General features: G+C 41.5%; 1 protein-coding gene across 1 annotated transcript in view; it reads right to left on the bottom strand.

The window, feature by feature from the left end:
- Nucleotides 1–870: 870 nt before the first annotated feature.
- The window catches only part of ZNF460 (zinc finger protein 460), a 28,401-nt gene continuing 9,834 nt past the window's right edge, over nucleotides 871–19,437 (bottom strand). The window contains exon 4 of the mRNA XM_053604407.1: nucleotides 871–17,557. Within this exon, the coding sequence (XP_053460382.1) occupies nucleotides 16,026–17,557 (1,532 nt within the window). The 3' untranslated portion in view covers nucleotides 871–16,025. The remainder of the gene's footprint in view (nucleotides 17,558–19,437) is intronic.

Below are 19,437 nucleotides of genomic sequence, written 5' to 3' on the forward strand. Positions count from 1 at the left end.
CCATCCTCCAAAGTGTAGGATTACAGGTGTGAGCCAACTTGCTCAGCTGCAAATTTTTTTTTTTTGAGACAGAGCCTCAAGCTGTCACTCTGGGTAGAGTGCCGTCGCATCACAGCTCACAGCAACCTCCAACTCCTGGGTTTAAGCCGACTTCTCTTGCCTCACCCTCCCAAGTAACTGGGATTACAGGCACTGCCACAATGCCTGGCTATTTTGGGGTTGTAGTTGTCAGTGTTGTTTGGCAGACCTGGGCTGGTTTCAAACCCACCAGCTCTGGTATATGTGGCTGGTGCCTTAGCCACTTGAGCTACAGGCGCTGGGCCACCAGCTGCAAAGTCTTAATAGTATTTTTCAGTAATTTCTTTCTTCTTTGTCCCATGACTATGAAGGTGAGAGAATAAAGTCCAGCTTCCAGTGAGGTGAGGATACATGTAGGAATGAAAATGTAAGTAGGGTATGCAGAACATGCCCTCCAGATATTTAATTTTCAAGTGGAGAAAAGCATGGTAACAAGTCCTTGAGTCAAGGAATGGAGTTGGAGTTAATTTCCTAGAAGATGGTACTATAAAAGAATTATGTCAGAACTGTGGCTTAATTAGCACTAGAAGAACACGGTTATTGATAATTTGCATTATTAATTTGCCCAGCTCAAGGCTGAGCTCAGTGGCTCCTGCCTGTAATCCCAGTACTTTGGGAGGCCCAGATGGGCTGATTGCTTGAACTCAGGATTTCGAGACCAGCCTGAGGAAGAGTGAGTCCCAGCCTTTTTTTGTTTGTTTTTAGAGACAGAGTGTCACTTTGTCACCCTCAGTAGAGTGTCATGGCATCACAGCTCACAGCAACCTCCTGCTCTTGCGCTTAGATGATTCTCTTTCCTCAGCCTCCCGAGTAGCTGGGACTACAGGCGCCCACCACAACGCCTGGCTATTTTTTTGTGGTTGCACTTTGGCCATGGCCGGGTTTGAATCCACCACCTCGGTATATGGGGCTGGCACCCTACTCACTGAGCCACAGGCACCACCCAGTGAGTCCCAGTCTTTTAAAATAGCTGGGCGTTGTGGCAAGGGCCTTTAGTCTCAGCTATTTGGGAGACTCGGACCACTTGAGCCAGGAGTTTGAGGTTGCTGTGAGCTATGATGCCATAGGACTCTACCAAGGGCAACATAGACTCTGTCTCAAAAAAAAAAATTACCCAGCTTAGAGAGAAAGATAATTCTCCTTTTCACATGTGGAGAATCCTTAGGATAAAATGAAATGGTTTTGATTTAGGATACAGAACAGACATTATAGTTAAGGTTTTTATATTGTGTCATAGAGGACCAGAGTGTCCGGTGTCAGTGCAGGTGACGAAAGCTGTATAGATATTTTAGAACCGTTGAAATCCCTACTGTAGGCTCGGCATCCATAGCACAGTGGTTACGGTGCTGGCCACATGCCCCTAGGCTGGTGAGTTTGAACCCGGCCCAAGCCAGCTAAACAACAACTGCAACAAAAAAATGGCCAGGCCTTGGGCAGGTGCCTGTAGTCCCAGCTACTTGGGAGGCTGAGGCAAAAGAATCACTTAAGTCCAAGAGTTTCAGATTGCTGTGAGCTGTGATGCCACAGTACTCTATCAAGAGTGACATAGTGAGATTCTGTCTCAAAAAAAAAAAAAAAAATCCTGATTGGAAACCATGTCAGAGTGACTTCATTACAAATTAAACACCAAGATTTTGTTTTTAATTATTCTTCAGATAGGAATCTAAAATTTTCAGTTTATTTAATACCTTAAGATGTCATGAAGGGGCCGGCGCCTGTGGCTCAGGGGGTAGGGCACCGGTCCCACATTCCGAGGGTGGTGGGTTGAAACCTGTCCCCAGCCAAATTGCAAAAAAAAAAAAAGAAAAGATGTCATGAAGGATCCAGGCTTTTTGCAATCTCCTACACTATGTTCAGAGTATTGGCTTTAACTATCTGGTCACAAAATGGCAGGAAACGCTCTAGACATCATGTCTTTACTCTGTCTTTAATATGTCTAAAGACACTAAGGAACGCTAAGAGGGATTTTTACTGTGCAGAGGGACTAAACTTTAGGGGTAATGTCCCATGTATCAGTAGGTAAGTAAAACAGGGACTTGTCCAGTGTAGTCACAAGTTCTCTCCCCAGTATTTTATCATTGGTACATGTACAGGAGTCTCTGGGCTTGCTTAAGGAGTTCTCACTCCTCTCAGGGGAAGTACACAAATACATACTCAAAGATCACACAACTTTTCTATGTTAGAGATTGTAGTCATGCTGTCTCCAATATGCCAGCATCTCTCCAGTGAGATGCCCGCGCCACTAGTCTATCTACCCATACACAGTGCAAGCGTACAATTTCTTTTTTTTTTTTGAGACAGAGCCTCAAGCTGTCACCCTGGGTAGAGTGCTGTAGCATCACAGCTCACAGCAACCTCCAACTCCTGAGCTCAAGTGATTCTCCTGCCTCCACCTCCCAAGTAGCTGGGACTATAGGCGCCCGCCACACATCTGGCTATTTTTTGGTTGCAGCTGTCATTGTTGTTTGGCAGGCCCGGGCTGGATTTGAACCCACAAGCTCAGGTGTATGTGGCTAGTGCAGAGCCTGGGGTACAATTTCTTAAACTGTAGGTTGGCATGTTGCTTAAGAGATACGTTAATTGGCTGAGTGTGATAGCTCACAGCACTATGGGAGGCTGAGGTGGGACAATCTTTTGAGCTCATGAATTTGAGACCAGCCTGCGAGAGCAAGACCCTGTCTTTACTAAAAATAGAAAAAAAATATCTGGGCATTGTAGCTAGTGCCTGTAGTCTCAGCTACTCAGAAGGCTGAGACAATAGGATGGCTTGAACCCAGGAGTTTGAGGTTGCAATAAGCTATGATGATCCTACTGTACTCTAGCCTGGACAACAGAGAGAGACTCTGTTTAAAAAAAAAAAAAGCTACAGTAGCTCAGTGGGTAGGGCACCAGCCACATACACAGAGGCTTGTAGGTTTGAACCCAGCCAGGGCCAGCTAAAACAACAATGACAACTGCAACAACAACAACAAAATAGCCGGGCGTTGTGGCAGGTGCCTGTAGTCCCAGCTACTTGGGAGGCTAAGGCAAGAGAATTGCTTAAGGCCAGGAGTTTGAGGTTGCTGTGAGCTGCGATGCCACAGCACTCTACCCACAGCGACAGCTTGAGACTCTGTCTCAAAAGAAAAAAAAAAAAAAGATGCATTAATATGGTTCAAAAGATTCAAATCTTAGAAACATTAGGACTAATTACCTGAGGGACTAACTGCCCTCAGCCCTAAGTGGAGAATGGAATAGACATGATTTCAAGTTTGTGACTTTAGATGACATGTCTTTATTCATCTCTAATTAACATTAACCAGAATCTGCCTCTACCCCTCCTGCCCTCCCTGTCTCACCCTCAGGGCAGGTAGACTCAGTACAAGTATGTCATCCATCTTAATGCATGAAAGCAGCAGTTTTAATTGCTAAGTTTTCTTCCATTTAATGACTCTCACAATTTGCTTAAACATCTTAGAAATAGCTATCATTTGAATTATGTAAAGTTCTAGTTATTATGACATTGCTTTAAACCTTTGTGTACATGCATTTTAGTATAACAAAGCACTCAATACTAATGGTTGTGCCGTCAGTGTGACTTACTTGGAAATGAAAAATAAGTATCTACTTAATTTTAATATGAAACCTTTACCTCAGACCATATAAAAACATGAATTCAAAAATGGGTCTTAGACCACATGAAAGAACTAGAAATATAAAACACCTATAAGAAAACAACTCAAAGCTTTGCAACACTGAGTTAAGCAAAGTCTAATTAGGACAAAAAAAATAAAAACACATAAAAGACAAAATATTTTGGATTAAATAAAAATTAAAATATCCACTCTTTGGAAAACACTGCTAAGAACATAAACCAAAGACAGACAATTTCCAAAACATGTATCTGACAAAGGACTAGTATTATGAATATTTAAAAAGTAAAATAAAATGAATTCTTACAATTCAATGTTAAGAAAAACAATTTAAAATTGGACAAATGAAAATGAACATATGAAAAGACGAACAATATTATTCATTTCAGCAATGCGATTTAAACCCACAATGAGATACCTCTATATACCTGTTAAATTGGAAAAATGAAAAAGTGAAGAAACTGGAGCTCCCATGCAATGTTGGTGAGAAAACAAAATGGTATAGCCATTTTGGAAAATAATTTGGGAATTTCCTATATAGTTATGTCAGGTAAGAATAATACATACCATATGATGACAATTGTACTCCTCGTTATTTACAGCTGACAAGTTAAAATGTTTGCAACCATATATTTGTAGCAAGAAGTCAGCAAAAAAGCCAATTAGTAGCCCCTAGATATGCCCATACATAAAGACAGACCAAACAACAAATAAACACTTACATTTTAATGAAAATAACTGAAGGAAAACACTGGTGTACATCAAAGGAGTAACTGAAACCTTAGTGAGCACAGAAACTCACGAGAGCCACATAGAGAATAGGAGAAAATACCTGGCTCCCACAAATCCATCCCCCAGTCAGGATCAGCTAGAAACCAGGAGGAACTTCTCCCTACAGGAAAAGGTAATTAACAGGATCCTCACAGCCCTCCTCAACAGCCTTCACCACAGGGGTCTTCTGCAATTCTCAAAGGTAGTAAGCTCAGCTGAGGGAAGCCCCCACAGTTGTACTCCCCATAGAGAAGGAGCTGACACTATGGTCTGCCCCCTGCAGCCCACAAATCTACTATGCTATGCTATCTTGGCACTGGGACTACTGCTGGGGTGTGTCTTGCTCCAGGGGCAGATGCCCATGGCACTCCTTCATCCCCAAGGCTACACCATCACAGAGCCACCCTAACCTGATGTTCTAACATTCCCACACCACCTACCCCTCAACAGCCCATCCTACATTGTGCCCTGCCACCTTACACTATAGCTGAAGCTGCCCACTTCCTCCTGGGAAACTGCTTTAGCAGAATTGTACCATTTCTCTCAGTCCTGGCTGTGCCTTCCTCTAGTGGTCTGTACCAATGCTGCACACTAACTTTTGGGGAAATACTGCATTGACAGAGCTCCTCCGCCAAATTCAGTCACTGTTGTGTCCTGACCCCAGTGGCCTCAGCTGAAGTTACATACTGACTCTTGAGGAATTAGTGCTTTGGCAGAGCTGCTTTGAAAACCTCTCCCAGTTAGTGCTGCGTTCTGTCCCCTCAGTCAGAACTAAAGCAATTCTGGCATCCCAGGGAATTGGTGCACTGACCACACAGAACAGTCAAACCCCTCTGTACCTGAATAAAAATGGTACCCTACCTCCTGGGAAAAAAGTACTTGGCACACAGAGCAGTGATGTTTCCCCAGGTAACATCACTTGCTTAAGCTGAAGCAGTACCCTGTCTCCCAGGTAAGAGTGTCTTGGCCATCCAGAGCAGTCATGCACCCCCATACCTATCTGAAGCAGCACCCTGCATCCCAGAGAAATGGTGCCTGGGCCAACCAAAGAAGTCACACACCCCAGGCCTGTGCTCAAGAGGCACATTACCTGTGGGGAAGCCTTGGCTAAGCTGACCTGCAGTGCATTCCAGAGATGAACTGACACAGTACTCATCATCACAGGGAAACAGAGCAGGAGCTGAGCTGAGACAGCCAAACAACCTTAGTACCCTCTTCCCTGGATCCCTAGAGTCTGAGCTGGGATCACTCTTCACCCTTGACTCAGCGCCTGTAGCCCAAGTGGTTAAGGCACCAGCCACATACACCTGGCGGGTTCAAATCCAGCCCAGGCATGCCAAACAACAATGACAACTACAACCAAAAAATAGCTGGGTATTGTGGTGGGTGCCTGTAGTCCCAGCTACTTGGGAGGCTGAGGCAAGAGAATCACTTAAGCCCAGGAGTTAGAGGTTGCTGTGAGCTGTGATGCCTCGGCACTCTACCCACGGCGACAGCTTAAGGCTCTGTCTCAAAAAAAAAAAACCCAAAAGACACTCTTCACCCTAGGGAGTTATCACTGTGCTGCTCCCTACCCACTAAAGTCCACATAGCTGTGCTCTACCATTCTGGGGTACTTTCTCCTGATGCACCAGGCCTCATAGAGTTTGGGATACAACAGATCCTCAACATCCCAAGGTCTACAGACTCACCTCAATGCAGTGCCTCACCCCCTGGGATCCAAGTCTCCAATAAGTCCCATTAGCTAAGGTTCCCAAAGTGTACCCTGCCCCTGGGACCAAAACTCCAATGTACCCTTGTTCCCCAGACATGGGCCAGTGCTGTGTCCTGCCTCCCACAGGTAGAATCAAAGCTACAACCCAGCTGCTTGGGCCCACGCTGCTAGGGGGTACATCACAGTCACAGATGCTGGCTCTGTAGGCAACCTACATGTAATTCTGCCATTGAGAGCAAACCTACACCCTAAGACCCAGATGCCACGTAGGTTCATGAGACACTAAGCCTAGAAGCCTGGCCTGACAGCTGCCCTGAGTACCTGTACCTGGAACCCAGAGCAACTGCAGCTGCTTGTAGGCCATATCAAACGTGACATCAAGAAGTACCTTCTTGGCTAAGTATCACCATTGTGAGGAAAATAAGAAGAAAAGGGCTCCAGAAAGCCCTGGCCACCAAAGACCCTAAAAACCTATGCCACTTTTGCAACAAACTTCTACATCCTAGGCTACTGAGGAATCTGCAGTTATTGCCAATGTTGAATGCAGCTGATGAAGCTGAACATAGATCTTACCATTGTACCAATCCAGAAACCGTCACTATAGAACATAGATCTTACCACTATACCAATCCAGAAACAGTCCCTTCTCAACTGACACAGTAAGACCCAACCTGCTGAAAATTTCCCTATGAAAGGGATTCTGGGTTCAGTGCCTGTGGCTCAAGTGGCTAAGGCGCCAGCCACATACACCTGAGCTGGTGGGTTCAAATCTAGCCCAAGCCCGCCAAGCAACAATGATGGCTGCAACCAAAAAAAAAAAAAAAAAAGACAGCTGGGCATTGTGATGGGCACCTGTAGTCCCAGCTACTTGGGAGGCAGAGGCAGGAGAATCTCTTGAGCCCAGGAGTTTGAGGTTGCTGTGAGCTGTAATGCCATGGCAGTCTACCCGGGGCAACAGCTGGAGGCTCTGTCTCAAAAAAATAAAAATAAAAAATAAAGTGATCTGGAAAGGATGGAAGAAGCTATTTTTCTATAAGATTCGCAGACATCAATGCAGGGACACAAGGCATATGAAAAAGTAAATGTGACATGATCAAAGGAACAATAACTCCCTATTAACAGAACACAATGAAAGGGATGTCTATAAATTGCCAGAAAATGAATTCAAAATAATAATCTTAAGGAAATTCAGTTAGATAACAAGAAAGTACTGATAGATAAGTCAACAAAATTAGGAGTATCATTCACAATATGAATGAGAAATTTAACAAAGAGGTATCATTACAACAACCAAATAAATTCTGCAGCTGAAGAATTCAATGATGAAATAAAAAATACAATAGAGAGCTTCACTGCAGACTTGCTCAAGCAGAAGAACAAATCTGAATGGTAAAGGTAAAGTAAGCCTATAAGATTTATGAGATACCATTAAAGAATTTTTTTTTTCTTTTTTTACTACCAGAGTTCCAGAAGGTGAAGAGATGGGAAAAGGCAAAGAAGCTGAAAACTTCCCAAGTCTTGGGAGAGATATGGATATTTGGGCACAGGAAGATTCAAAGCCCCCAAATAAATTCAACCCCAAAGGTCATCTCCAGGACACACAGTCAAACTGATAAAGTCAAAGAGAGAACTCTAAAAACAGTAAGAAAAAATATGAAATCACAAATAAGGGAACCCCGTTATACATGGTACAAATAGCAGATATCTCAGCAGAAACTATACAGGCCAGCAGAGAATGAGACAATATATCCAAAGAGCTAAAAGAAAAAAAAAAAATCAGTCAAGGATACTACACCCAGAAAAGTTATCCTTTGAAAATGATGGAAAAAGTCTTTCCCACACAAGCAAACACTAAGGGAATTAATCATAACTAGACCGCCTTATAAGAAATGCTAAACGGAGTCTTATACCTGGAAATGAAAAGAAGATAATCACCATTATGAAAACATGAAAAATTATAAAATTCACTAGTAGGATAGGCATTCTTTTATGTAAAAGAATAAAATTCTTTACATTCTTTTATGTAAAAGAATCAAATCTTATCACTACAGAAAACCACCAAAACACAATGATAAACAGTAAGAGGAAGAAAGGAACAAAGGAAATACAAAACATCCGGAACACAATTAACAAAATGACAGGAGTAAGTCCTCATCTATCAATAATAATCTAGAGGCAAACAAATTAAACCTCCTTCTTAAAAGATATAACTATTTGAATAGATTGTAAAAATGACCCAACTTTATGCTGCATACAAGAAACTGGGAATGGAAGATTTTCCAGACAGCTAGAAACCAAAAGTAGATGTAGTTAGATTTATATCAGATAAAAGAGAGTTTAAGACAAACTAATAGGAGATGAAATCAGCAAGAGGATATGACAATTGCAAATATATATGCACCCAACACCAGAGTACTCAGCTATACAAGGCAAATATTATTAGATCTAATGGGAGAGACAGACGTCGATACAATCATAGTTGAGGACAACACTCCACTTTCAGCATCGGACAGATCATATAGACAAAACAATCAACACAGAAACAGTGAATTTAAATGACACTTCAGATGAAAGGGACTTAGAAGACATTTATAGATCTTTTCATCTACAAGCTGCAGAATCACATTCTTTTCGTAAACACATTAAACATTCTCCAGCATAGGCCACATGTTAAACAACAAAATAAATCTCCACAAATTTATAAGAAAAAAATACATATAAAGTACCTTTTCTGACCGGGCACAGTAGCTAACGCCTATAATCCTAGCATTCTGGGAGGCTGAGGTGGGTAGATCACTTGAGCTCACGAGTTCAAGACCAGTCTGAGCAAAAGCAAGACCCTGTCTCTACCAAAAATAGAAAATCTGAGGCAAGAGGATCGCTTGAGCTCAAGAGTTTGAGGTTGCTATGAGCTATGATGCCAAGGCACTCTAACCAGGGCGACAACTTGAGACTCTGTCTCCGTGGGGGGTGGGGGGGAGTACCTTTTCTGACCACATTGTAATAAAACTAGAAATCATTAGTAAGAGGAACTTTTGAAACTGTACAGATATGGAAATTAAACAACATACTTTTAAATGCCCAATGGGTCAATGAAGAAATTAAGAAGGAAACTCAAAAGCTTTGTTTTTGGAGACAGAGTCTCACTTAGTCATCCTTGATAGAAAGCTGTACTGTCACAGCTCACAGCAACCTCAAACTCTTGGGCTCAAGCAATTCTCTTGCCTCAGCCTCCCAAGTAGCTGGGAAGCCAGGCCACAACACTCAGCTATTTTTAGACATGAGGTCTCACTCTGGCTCAGGATGGTCTCAAACCTGCAAGCGCAGGCAATCCACCCACTTCAGCCTCCCAGAGTGCTAGGATTATAGGCACCTGGCCATCAAAAGCTTTTTGAAACAAATGAAAATAGAAACACAACATATCAACCTATGGAATTCAGGAAAAGCAGTTCTATGAGGGAAGTTTATAGCAATAAGGCCTACATCAAAAAACAGGGCCTGGCACAATGGCTCACACCTGTAATCTTACCACTTTAGGAGGCCAAGGCAGGTAGACTGCCTGAGTTCAGGAGTTTGAGACCAGCCTGATCAAGAGCAAGACCCCAACTCTAAAAAATAGCTGGGCATTGTGGCAGGCACCTGAAGTCCCAGCTACTTGGGAGGCTAAGGCAAGAGAATCACTTGAGCCTAAGAGTGTAAGGTTGCTGTGAGCTATGATGCCAACTGCACTCTACCAAGGGCAACAAAGTAGAAAAAATAAACAAAAAAAACTCAGAAAGATTTCACATAAACAGCATAACAATGCTTCTCAAGGAATAAGAAAGAGCAAATTAAATCTAAGATTGGAAGAAAAGAAATAATACGGGAGAGCAAAAACAAATAAAACCGAGTCCAAAAAACCCAAAAGATCAGTTAAAAGTTGTTTTTGAGGGCGGTGGCTGTGGCTCAGTGAGTAGGGCGCTGGCCCCATATACCGAGGGTGGCGGGTTCAAACCCGCCCCCAGCTGAACTGCAACAACAAAAAAAAAGTTCTTGAAAAGATAAACTTGAAAAGTCATTATACAAAAACAATAAGAAAAAAGATCCAAATAAAATCAGAAATGGAAAATGAGACATTACAAATGACACCAACAAATATACAAAGTTATTGGAGACTATTATGAACACCACCACACTAAAAAGTTGGAAAATTTAGAGGAAATGAATAAATTTGTGACAATTTTAGTGTCAATCCACTGGGATTAAAAAAGAAGAAATAGAAAACCTAAAAAAAAAAAAAATAATAAGAAAACCCAAACAGACCCATTGTGAGTAACAAGACTGAATCAGTAATAAGCAGTCTCTTATTAGTGAAAAGTCAGTTGTGCTGCTGGAATTCTACCAAACATTTAAAAACTAAATACCAATTCTTCCCAAACTCTAAGAAAATTTAAGAGCAGGGAATTCTTCCAAACTCATTTTACACGCCAGCATTTCCCTGACACCAACACCAAACAAGGATACAATATAAAAACTGCTCAAAGGCACAGGCTATAAAAGCAAAACTGCTGAACGGAGATATAAAATTCCTCAACAAAATACTGATAAGCTGAATTCAGTAATACATCAAGAAGAATGTTCATTGTGACCAAGAGTGACTCATCCCAGGGATACAAGGATGATTCAAAATATACAAAACAAAATGATACATCACATGAATAGAATGAAAGGTGAAAACCATGATAATCTCCATAGATCAGTGATTTTCAACTAGTGTGCCAGGAGAGGATCTTAGGTGTGCTGTGAAAAATTCTTAAGATCATTAATTAAATTATTTTTGAAAGAAGTTCAAAGCACAGTATATATATTCTTTTTTAAACTTTTTTTTTGATCAACATAATTTAAGTGGGCTGCAGAAATTTAACCATAGGTTCAAGTGTGCCATGAGATAAAAAAGGTAGAAAAACACTGCCATAGATGCATAAAAAACATTTGATAATATTTAACATCACTTCATGATAAAAATGCTCAACAAACTGCAAATAGAAGGAATGTATTTCAATATTAATAAAGGCCGGAAATAACAAGCCCACAGCTAACATCATATTGAACAAGTAAGAGCTAAAAGCTTTCTCTCTAACATGTGGAACAAGACAATGATGCCCACTTTCACCCTTTTTACTAAACATCGTATTGGAAGTCCCAGCCAGGGGAAACAGGTAAGGGAAAGAAATAAAGGGCATCCAAATTGAAAAGGAGGCTGTCTAATCATCCCTGTTATGTAGACAACATCATATATACGTGAAAACTCTAAAATCTATACCAAAAAACTCTGAGAACTGATAATCATTCAGTGAAGATGTAGGATACAAAATCGATATACAAAAATCAGTATCATTTCTATTTTTTTGAGACAGAGTCTCACTCTGTCGCCCTGAGTAAAGTGCCATGGCATCATAGTTCACAGCAACCTCAAACTCCTGGGCTTGAGCAATCCTCTTGCCTCAGCCTCCCAAGTAGCTGGGACTACAGACGTGCGCCACTATGCCCGGCTAGTTTTTCTGTTTTTAAGAGAGACAGGGTCTCACTCTTGATTAGGCTGGTCTTGAATTCCTGAGCTCAAGCAATCCACCCACTTTGGCCTCCCAGACTAATGGGATTACAGATGTGCACCAACACACCCAGCCCCCAAATCAGTATCATTTCTAGACACTAAGAACAATGTAGATGAAAAAGATATCAGTCCAAAGAAAGCAATCCAAATTATAATAGCTACAATGGAAATAAAATAGCTAAGGATAAATTTCACCAAATGAAAGACCTCTGCAAGGAAAATCACAAAACACTGATAAATTGAAAGGTGCACAAAAAAAAAGCAAAGAAACCTCATGTTCATAAATTACAAGAATATTGTAAAAATTAACATACCGCCCAAGTGATCTACAGGTTCAATGTTAAAATACCAATGGAATTCTTCACAGAAAAAGTGATCCTAAAATTCACATGGTATCACAAGAAACTGTGAATATCCAAAGTAATTCAGAGCAAAATGAACAAAATGAGAGGTACCACACTACCAGACCTCAAAATGAGAGGTACCACAATACTACAAAGCTAGAGTAAACAAAATAGCATGGTAATGGCATAAAAATGAACATAGAGACCAATGCAACAAAACAGAGAACCAAGAAATAAACCCACATTATTTATAGCCAAATGAGTAATGACAAAGGCACAAATAATACTCATTGAGGAAAGGACAGTCTCTTCAATAAATGGTGCTAGAATATCCATGTGCAGAAGAATGAAATTAGGCCTCTATCTCTCACCATCTCTCTTTTTTTTTGATACAAAAATCATATCAAAAAGGATTAAAGACTTATATCTAAAAAGAAAACAAAAGGGAAATGCTTCAGGACATTAGTCTGGGCAAAGATTTTATGAAGACCTCAAAAGCACAAGCAATCAAAGTAAAAATAAGCAAAATTATATCAAACTAAAAAACTTCTGCATGGCAAAGGAAAACAACAGAGTGAAGAGAAAGGCAGCAGAATGGGAGAAAATACTTGCAAACCATTCATCTGACAAAGGAATTAATCTCGAGAACTCAAGAACTCAAACAACAGAAAAAAATTCCAAACACCCACTAATCTGGTTTTTAAATGGACAAATGAGCTGAACAAGACATCACTAAAAAGGAGATATACAGGCCAAGCATGGTAGTTCATGCCAGTAATCCAGCACTTTGTGAGGCCAAGGCAGGAAGACCACTTGAGCCCAGGAGTTGGAAAGAAGGCTGGGCAACAAAGCAAGACCCTGTCACTAAAAAACAAAACAAACAAACAAAAAAACATAGCCAGATGCAATGGAGCATGGAGCACATCTATAATTCTAGCCACACAGGAGGCTGAGGAAGGAGGATCACCTCACCCAAGCAGAGGCTGTAGTGAGCCATGATCATGCCAACACACTCCAGCCCAGGTGACAAAATGAGACCCTGTCTCAAAAAAACAAAACAAAAAACCAAATGAGACATACAAATGGCCAAAGATATGTAAAAAAAAAAAAAAAAAAAAAATTCAACATCATAATCATTAGAGAAATGCAAATCAGAAAAGAAATATCTCACCCAGTTATAAGGGCTATTATCAAAAAGACAAAAAATAGGGCAGCGCTTGTGGCTCAAAGGAGTAGGGCGCTGGCCCCATATGCCAGAGGTGGTGGGTTCAAACCTAGTTCTGGCCAAAAACTGTAAAAAAAAAAAGACAAAAAATAACAAATGCTGGTGAGAATGTAAAAAAGGAAACTTTTTATACATTGTTGGTGGTAATGTAAATTAGTATAACCATTATGGAAACAGTATGGATATTCCTCAAAAACCTAAAAACTGAGCTGAGCACAGCATGTGCTTATAGTCCTAGCTACTCAGAAGGATCAGGTAGGAGAATCACTTGAACCTAGGAGTTTGAGACTAGCCTGGGCAGCACAATGAGACCCCATTTCAAAAAACAAACAAACAAAAAACTACTAAAAATAGAATCACATGACCCAGCAATCCCACTACTGGGTATACAGCCAAAAGAAAGGAAATCAGTATATTGAAGAGATATCTACAATACCATTTTATTGTAGCACTCTTCACGATAGCCTAGATATGGTATCAACCTAAGTGTCTATCAACAGATTGATAAAGAAAATGTAACATATATAAACAGTCATGCAAAAGAATGAAATCACATCATTCATAGCAACATGGAGAACCTCGGAGGCCATTATGTTAAGCGAAATAAGCCAGGCATGAAAAGATAAATAGCACATGCTCCTGCTCATATGTAGAAGCGAAAAGAAGTAGAAACTAGAACAATGGTTACCACAAGCTGAAAAGGACAGCAAGAAGAGGGGATAAGGAGAAGTTGGTTAATGAATACAAAACTACAACTGTGCAGCAGATAGAATAAAGAAAAAAATGCAGCTAGATAGGAGGGAAAAGTTCTAGTGTTCTCTAGTATTGTAGGTTGAATATAATTAACAATAACTTATTAACTTTTCTTAAAGAGCTACAATAGCAAATTTTGAATGTACCAACACAAAGAAATGTTTGAGGTGATCAAATGCTAATTGCCCTTATTTAATCATTATTCACTATATACGTGTATCAAAATATCCCACTATATCCCCATAAATGTACACAATTATGATGTGCCAATTAAAAATAAAATGAAAGCAAAAAAAAAAAAAAACAAAAAAGTGGAATACCAAAGGAGTTTTAAATTATCCTGACTAAAGGTATTAGTGATTATACATGTAATGGGGACTAAGTCCCTGGTGGTAATTATTATACTCACGCCTCCCTGCACATACACAGGCAAGGTCATCTGTTAAAATTCCAGTCCCTTTATAGTCAGTCATCACACAATCTTTTACAAGAGATTCCTTCTCTGTTTTGCTTGAGTTTATCATAATATTTAACTTAATTTAGCTGTATGTTTTGTTTTGGCTATAATGTGACCTCTAGAAAATTGTTCAGATAGACTTGGAAAAGTCACTCAGGAGAGGAATAAAGAAGTTGAGAACCACAATCAGAGGGAAGAATTAGGGCTCCCCTGAGTTATACTATGTACAGTTATACTACCCAATCACAAAGAAGAATAAAGAAAAGGAAATAAACAAGTAAATCAAGAACAAGAAAAACTATTACGTACTGAGTGGTTAAAGACACAGGGAGAAACAATTTGTTTTTTAAAAATCAGTCCTAAGTGTGATTGGTAGTTACACTTAAATTATGTCCATTCATATGTACATCCTATCTCCTTAAAGATATTTTATAACACAAGCCTCCCTATTTCTCATACAGACTTATGCTCCTGCTTCTCAAGGATAGACACAATGCTGTGGAACAAAGCAGGTTTTCACAAAGCGTTTTCAAAAGTAACCTCATTTGTCAAACTGTACCAAAACTGGACAGCAGTGAATGTATACAGGGAAAAATAGAGGACAAGGCCCTTTTGTTTCCAAAAAACATTTCTCTCTCCTCAAATAAAATAAAAAATGACAAATTGCCACAGGCTTGTCAGGAAAGTCTGAAAGAAGCTGTGTTCCCATTTCTTTCTTTTCTGTGTCTCCTCCTCTTTTTTTAAAAAGTATACCTGAGATAACATTTCACTGTAACTTAAGAAGATGTGGCTGAATGTTTTCCTATGTGTAAGTTTAGAAAAAGCCTGTTTTTGTGCTGTGACAATTTTCTTTTGAGACAGGGTCTTATTCTCTCACACAGGATATAGTGCAGTGGTATGATCCCAGCTCAGGGCAGCCTAGAACTCCTCCTGCTTCAGCATCTCAAGTAGCTGGGACTATAGGCACATGCCACTGTACTTGGCTAATATTCCTTATTTATTGTAGAGAGAGAGTCTCACTATGTTGCCCAGGCTTGTCTTGAACTCCTGGCCTCAAGCTATCCTCTTGGCACAGCCTCCCAAGATGCTAGTATTACAGGTATGACACACTGCATCTGGCTGTGCTGTGGCAATTTTGGAGTTAGCATTATGGACAGTTCCAACTATGGCTGCCAAAGGTCTAGATCTCTCTCAAAGGTGAATTCTCAGACACATAAGACTCTAGGCTGAGTCAATTTCTAATATGATTCTTTAGATGGCAAATGAGGATTTCCAACAGGTTTTCCATAAAAATAGCACTTCAGAAGTTTCTCTTCAGTATGAATGGCCAGATGTTGAGTAAGTAGTTTCCTTTCACCACAGATTTTCTTCAATAGTTATACTAAAAAATATTTCCCTAACAGAGTTTTTGGATGTTGATTGAAGTTTGCACACTTGTAGAAGGTCTTCCCATGTCTGTTACACTGGTAGGGTTTCATCCAGCATGCACCCTTCAATGCAGAGTGAGGAATGAGCTTCCTCTGAAGGCTGTTCCACTTTCACTGCACTCATAGGGCTACTTTCAGTATGAATGATGGAGTGTTGAATGAGGTTTTCACTCTGGCAAGAAACTTTCTGACTCTTGATGCGTTGATAGGGCTTTTCTCCATTGTGAATGCGCTGATGCCTTGCAAGGGGTGACCTGCGGTTGAAGGCTTTCCCACAATCCACACACTCATATGGTTTCTCTCCAGTGTGGATGCTAAAGTGTCGAATAAGGTTTGTGCTCCGACAAAAGGCTTTCCCACACTCGATGCATTGATAAGGCTTCTCTCCAGTATGAACCCGCTGGTGCCTCCTAAGGCCTGACATGCGGGTGAAGGCCTTTCCACACTCTAGGCACTCATAAGGCTTCTCTCCAGTGTGGATGCTGAAGTGGCGAATAAGATCTTTCCCAATGCTAAAGGCTTTTCCACATACTTTGCAATCAAAAGGTTTTTCTCCAGTATGGGCCCTTATATGCAGGATAAAAGTGGAGTAGTGGGTGAAGGCCCTTCCACATTCATTGCACACATAAGGCTTCTCCCCAGTGTGAATCCTCTGGTGCTGCCTGAGGTGTGACCTGCAGTTGAAGGACTTCCCACACTCCATGCACTTATAGGGCTTCTCTCCAGTGTGGATGACATAGTGTTGAATGAGATCTGTGCTCTCACAAAAACCTTTCCCACATTCACTGCACTCAAAGGGTTTTTTTCCAGTGTGGATCCTGCTATGCAAGACAAAATTGGAGCGGTAGGTAAAGGCCCTTCCACAATCATTGCACACATAAGGCTTCTCTCCACTATGAATCCGCAGATGCCGTGTAAGGTGTGACCTGCGGTTGAAGGCCTTTGCACACTCACTACATTCAAAAGGCTTCTCTCCAGAGTGAATTTGCTGGTGTCGTGTAAGGTGAGACCTGCGATTGAAGTTCTTCCCACACTCCAGGCACCGGTAGGGCTTCTCCCCTGTATGGATGATGTGGTGCTGAAGGAGGTGTTTGCTCTTACTAAAGGCTTTCCCACATTCTGTGCAATCATAGGGCTTCACACGAATGTGAATCTGCTCATGTTGAAAAAGGAGCCAATTTTTGTTAAACTCATTCCCACATTCCTCACATTTATAGGAATTTTCCCCTTCATGAATCAGGGGATATGAAACTGCTCCACAGGAGTCACATACCCAGAGACCACCTTCTGGAGAGACTTGTTCCTGTATAATCATTGAACATAAACCATTATCTGTTTGTAAAACATCATGCTCGGGGCTCATTTTCCAAGGCAGCTTCTCTCTCTCTGGGTCCATTTCTGGTCTCCAGTGGACTTCCTGCATTTCAGGTGACCCATCCTGGGCTTCTCCCAGCTGGGGGTCCCATGAGGTTCCCTGTGTCAGTTGTTCTTGGAGTGAGAAATCCTCAGGCACGTCCAGGTAAAGAAGAGCATGCTCTGAGGTCATGGGTTTGGAGCTATCACCTGAAGGAAATACAACAAAAGGGCTTATTAGGGATGGGCACATGGAAGAAATGAAATCCCCATTTCAGTGAGAATAAGATGGGCCTCTTTGCCTTTTCCTTGTTATGACAATGGAGGCCAGTTTGCTGTCTATGGTGAATATATCTTGCTCTATAAGCCTATAGCTAGCTCTTACTCTGTAAATCTCTCTTTCTCAATAAAACCTCCATTATTTGCTAAAAAAGAAAAGATTAAAATAGTGATTACTTGAAAATTGCTATGTTTTGCAATCCCAAAAATCCAGGTTTGCAATTTATCTTTGGTGCTTGAACTCTTGATACATTTAAAGGGAAACCCAGAGGAAGAGGCTGGGACAGAGGACAGACTGTCTGGAATACAGAGCCATGCTCACAGTCAAGACTGGGCTAGGTGAACAGAATAAGAATGCCACTGTGTGTGACGAATTTACTCAAAGCAAGAACATATCAAGGTACTAGGGAGACTAGGGAATGAGCACCTAATGCAGCCAAGATGGGAAAAATGAAAAGGTTAGCCACAGTTCCCAGAGGCTGTGCCTCATGAGCTGAATCCTAAAGGAGAAGTGCAGCTGCCATCTAGAGAAGTTGGAAGGGAAGCTTCAGCCTTAGGAAATAAATGTACAAAGGCAAAGTCTTCAGAGAATACAGTGAGAGGATGTAGCCCATGAGAGATGGTTGGTGAGGATACAAGACAGGTGAGGGCAGAAAGGAAGCTCATGCCCAAGATTCTGCTTTGGGGACAGCTGACAACAAACACAGTCACTCCCAAGACACAAGGTGAACAGGATCTGAATAGACTTGTTAAGCCCACTGTACCAGAGGCATAGATAAGTGAATGACTAACAATAAAGAAGAAAACTGATTCAGCTCAGAAGCCAGGGCAGCAGGCACATACACAGGAGGTAGTGGGTTCAAATCCAGCCCAGGCCTGCCAAACAACAATGACAAGTATACCGACAACAACAAAAATAGCCAGTGCCTGCACCACAGTGGGTTACCTGCCTGTAGCACAGTGGTTACGGCGCCAGCCACATACACCAAAGTTGGTGGATTTGAACCCAGCCTGGGCCAGCTAAACAATGACAACTACAACAAAAAATAGGCAGGCTTTGTGGGGGGCACCAGTAATCCCAGCTACTCGGGAGGCTGCGGCAAGAGAATCCCTTAAGCCCAAGACTTTGAGGTTGCAGTAAGCTGTGACGCCATAGCACTCTACCGAGGGCAACATAATGACACTCTGTCTAAAAAAAAAAAAAAAAAAATAGCCAGGCGTTGGGGCCAGTGCCTGTAGTCCCAGCTACCTGGGAGGCTGAGGCAAGAGAATCACTTAAGCGCAAAAGGTTGCTGTGAGCTGTGACGCCATAGCACTCTACTGAGGGCAACATACTGAGACTCTGACTTTTTTTTCCTTTCTTTTTATTCTATTGTTTTTTTTTTCTAGAGACAGAGTTTTACTTTATCACCCTCCGTAGAGTGCCAGGGCATCACACTGCTCACAGTAACGTCCAACTACTAGGTTAGATGATTCTCTTGCCTCAGCCTCCGGAGTAGCTGGAACTACAGGCACTCACCACAACTGCCCCCCCGTTATTTTTTTGTTGCAATTTGGCCAGGGCCAGGTTTGAACCCGCCACCCTCAGTATATGGGGCCGGTGCCCTACTCACTGAGCCACAGATGCTGCCCGAGACTGTCTTAAGAAAAAAAAGTGGGGGGGGTGGTTCCTGTGGCTCAAAGGAGTAGGGTGCCGACCCCATATGCCAGAGGTGATGGGTTAAAACCCAGCCCTGGCCAAAAACTGCAAAAAAAAAAAAGAAAGATTTTTTTGGGCAGCGCCTGTGGCTCAGTGAGTAGGGCACCAGCCC

The sequence above is a fragment of the Nycticebus coucang genome, chromosome 10, assembly GCF_027406575.1.
Source record: "Nycticebus coucang isolate mNycCou1 chromosome 10, mNycCou1.pri, whole genome shotgun sequence".
NCBI classification, from domain to species: Eukaryota; Metazoa; Chordata; class Mammalia; order Primates; family Lorisidae; genus Nycticebus; species Nycticebus coucang.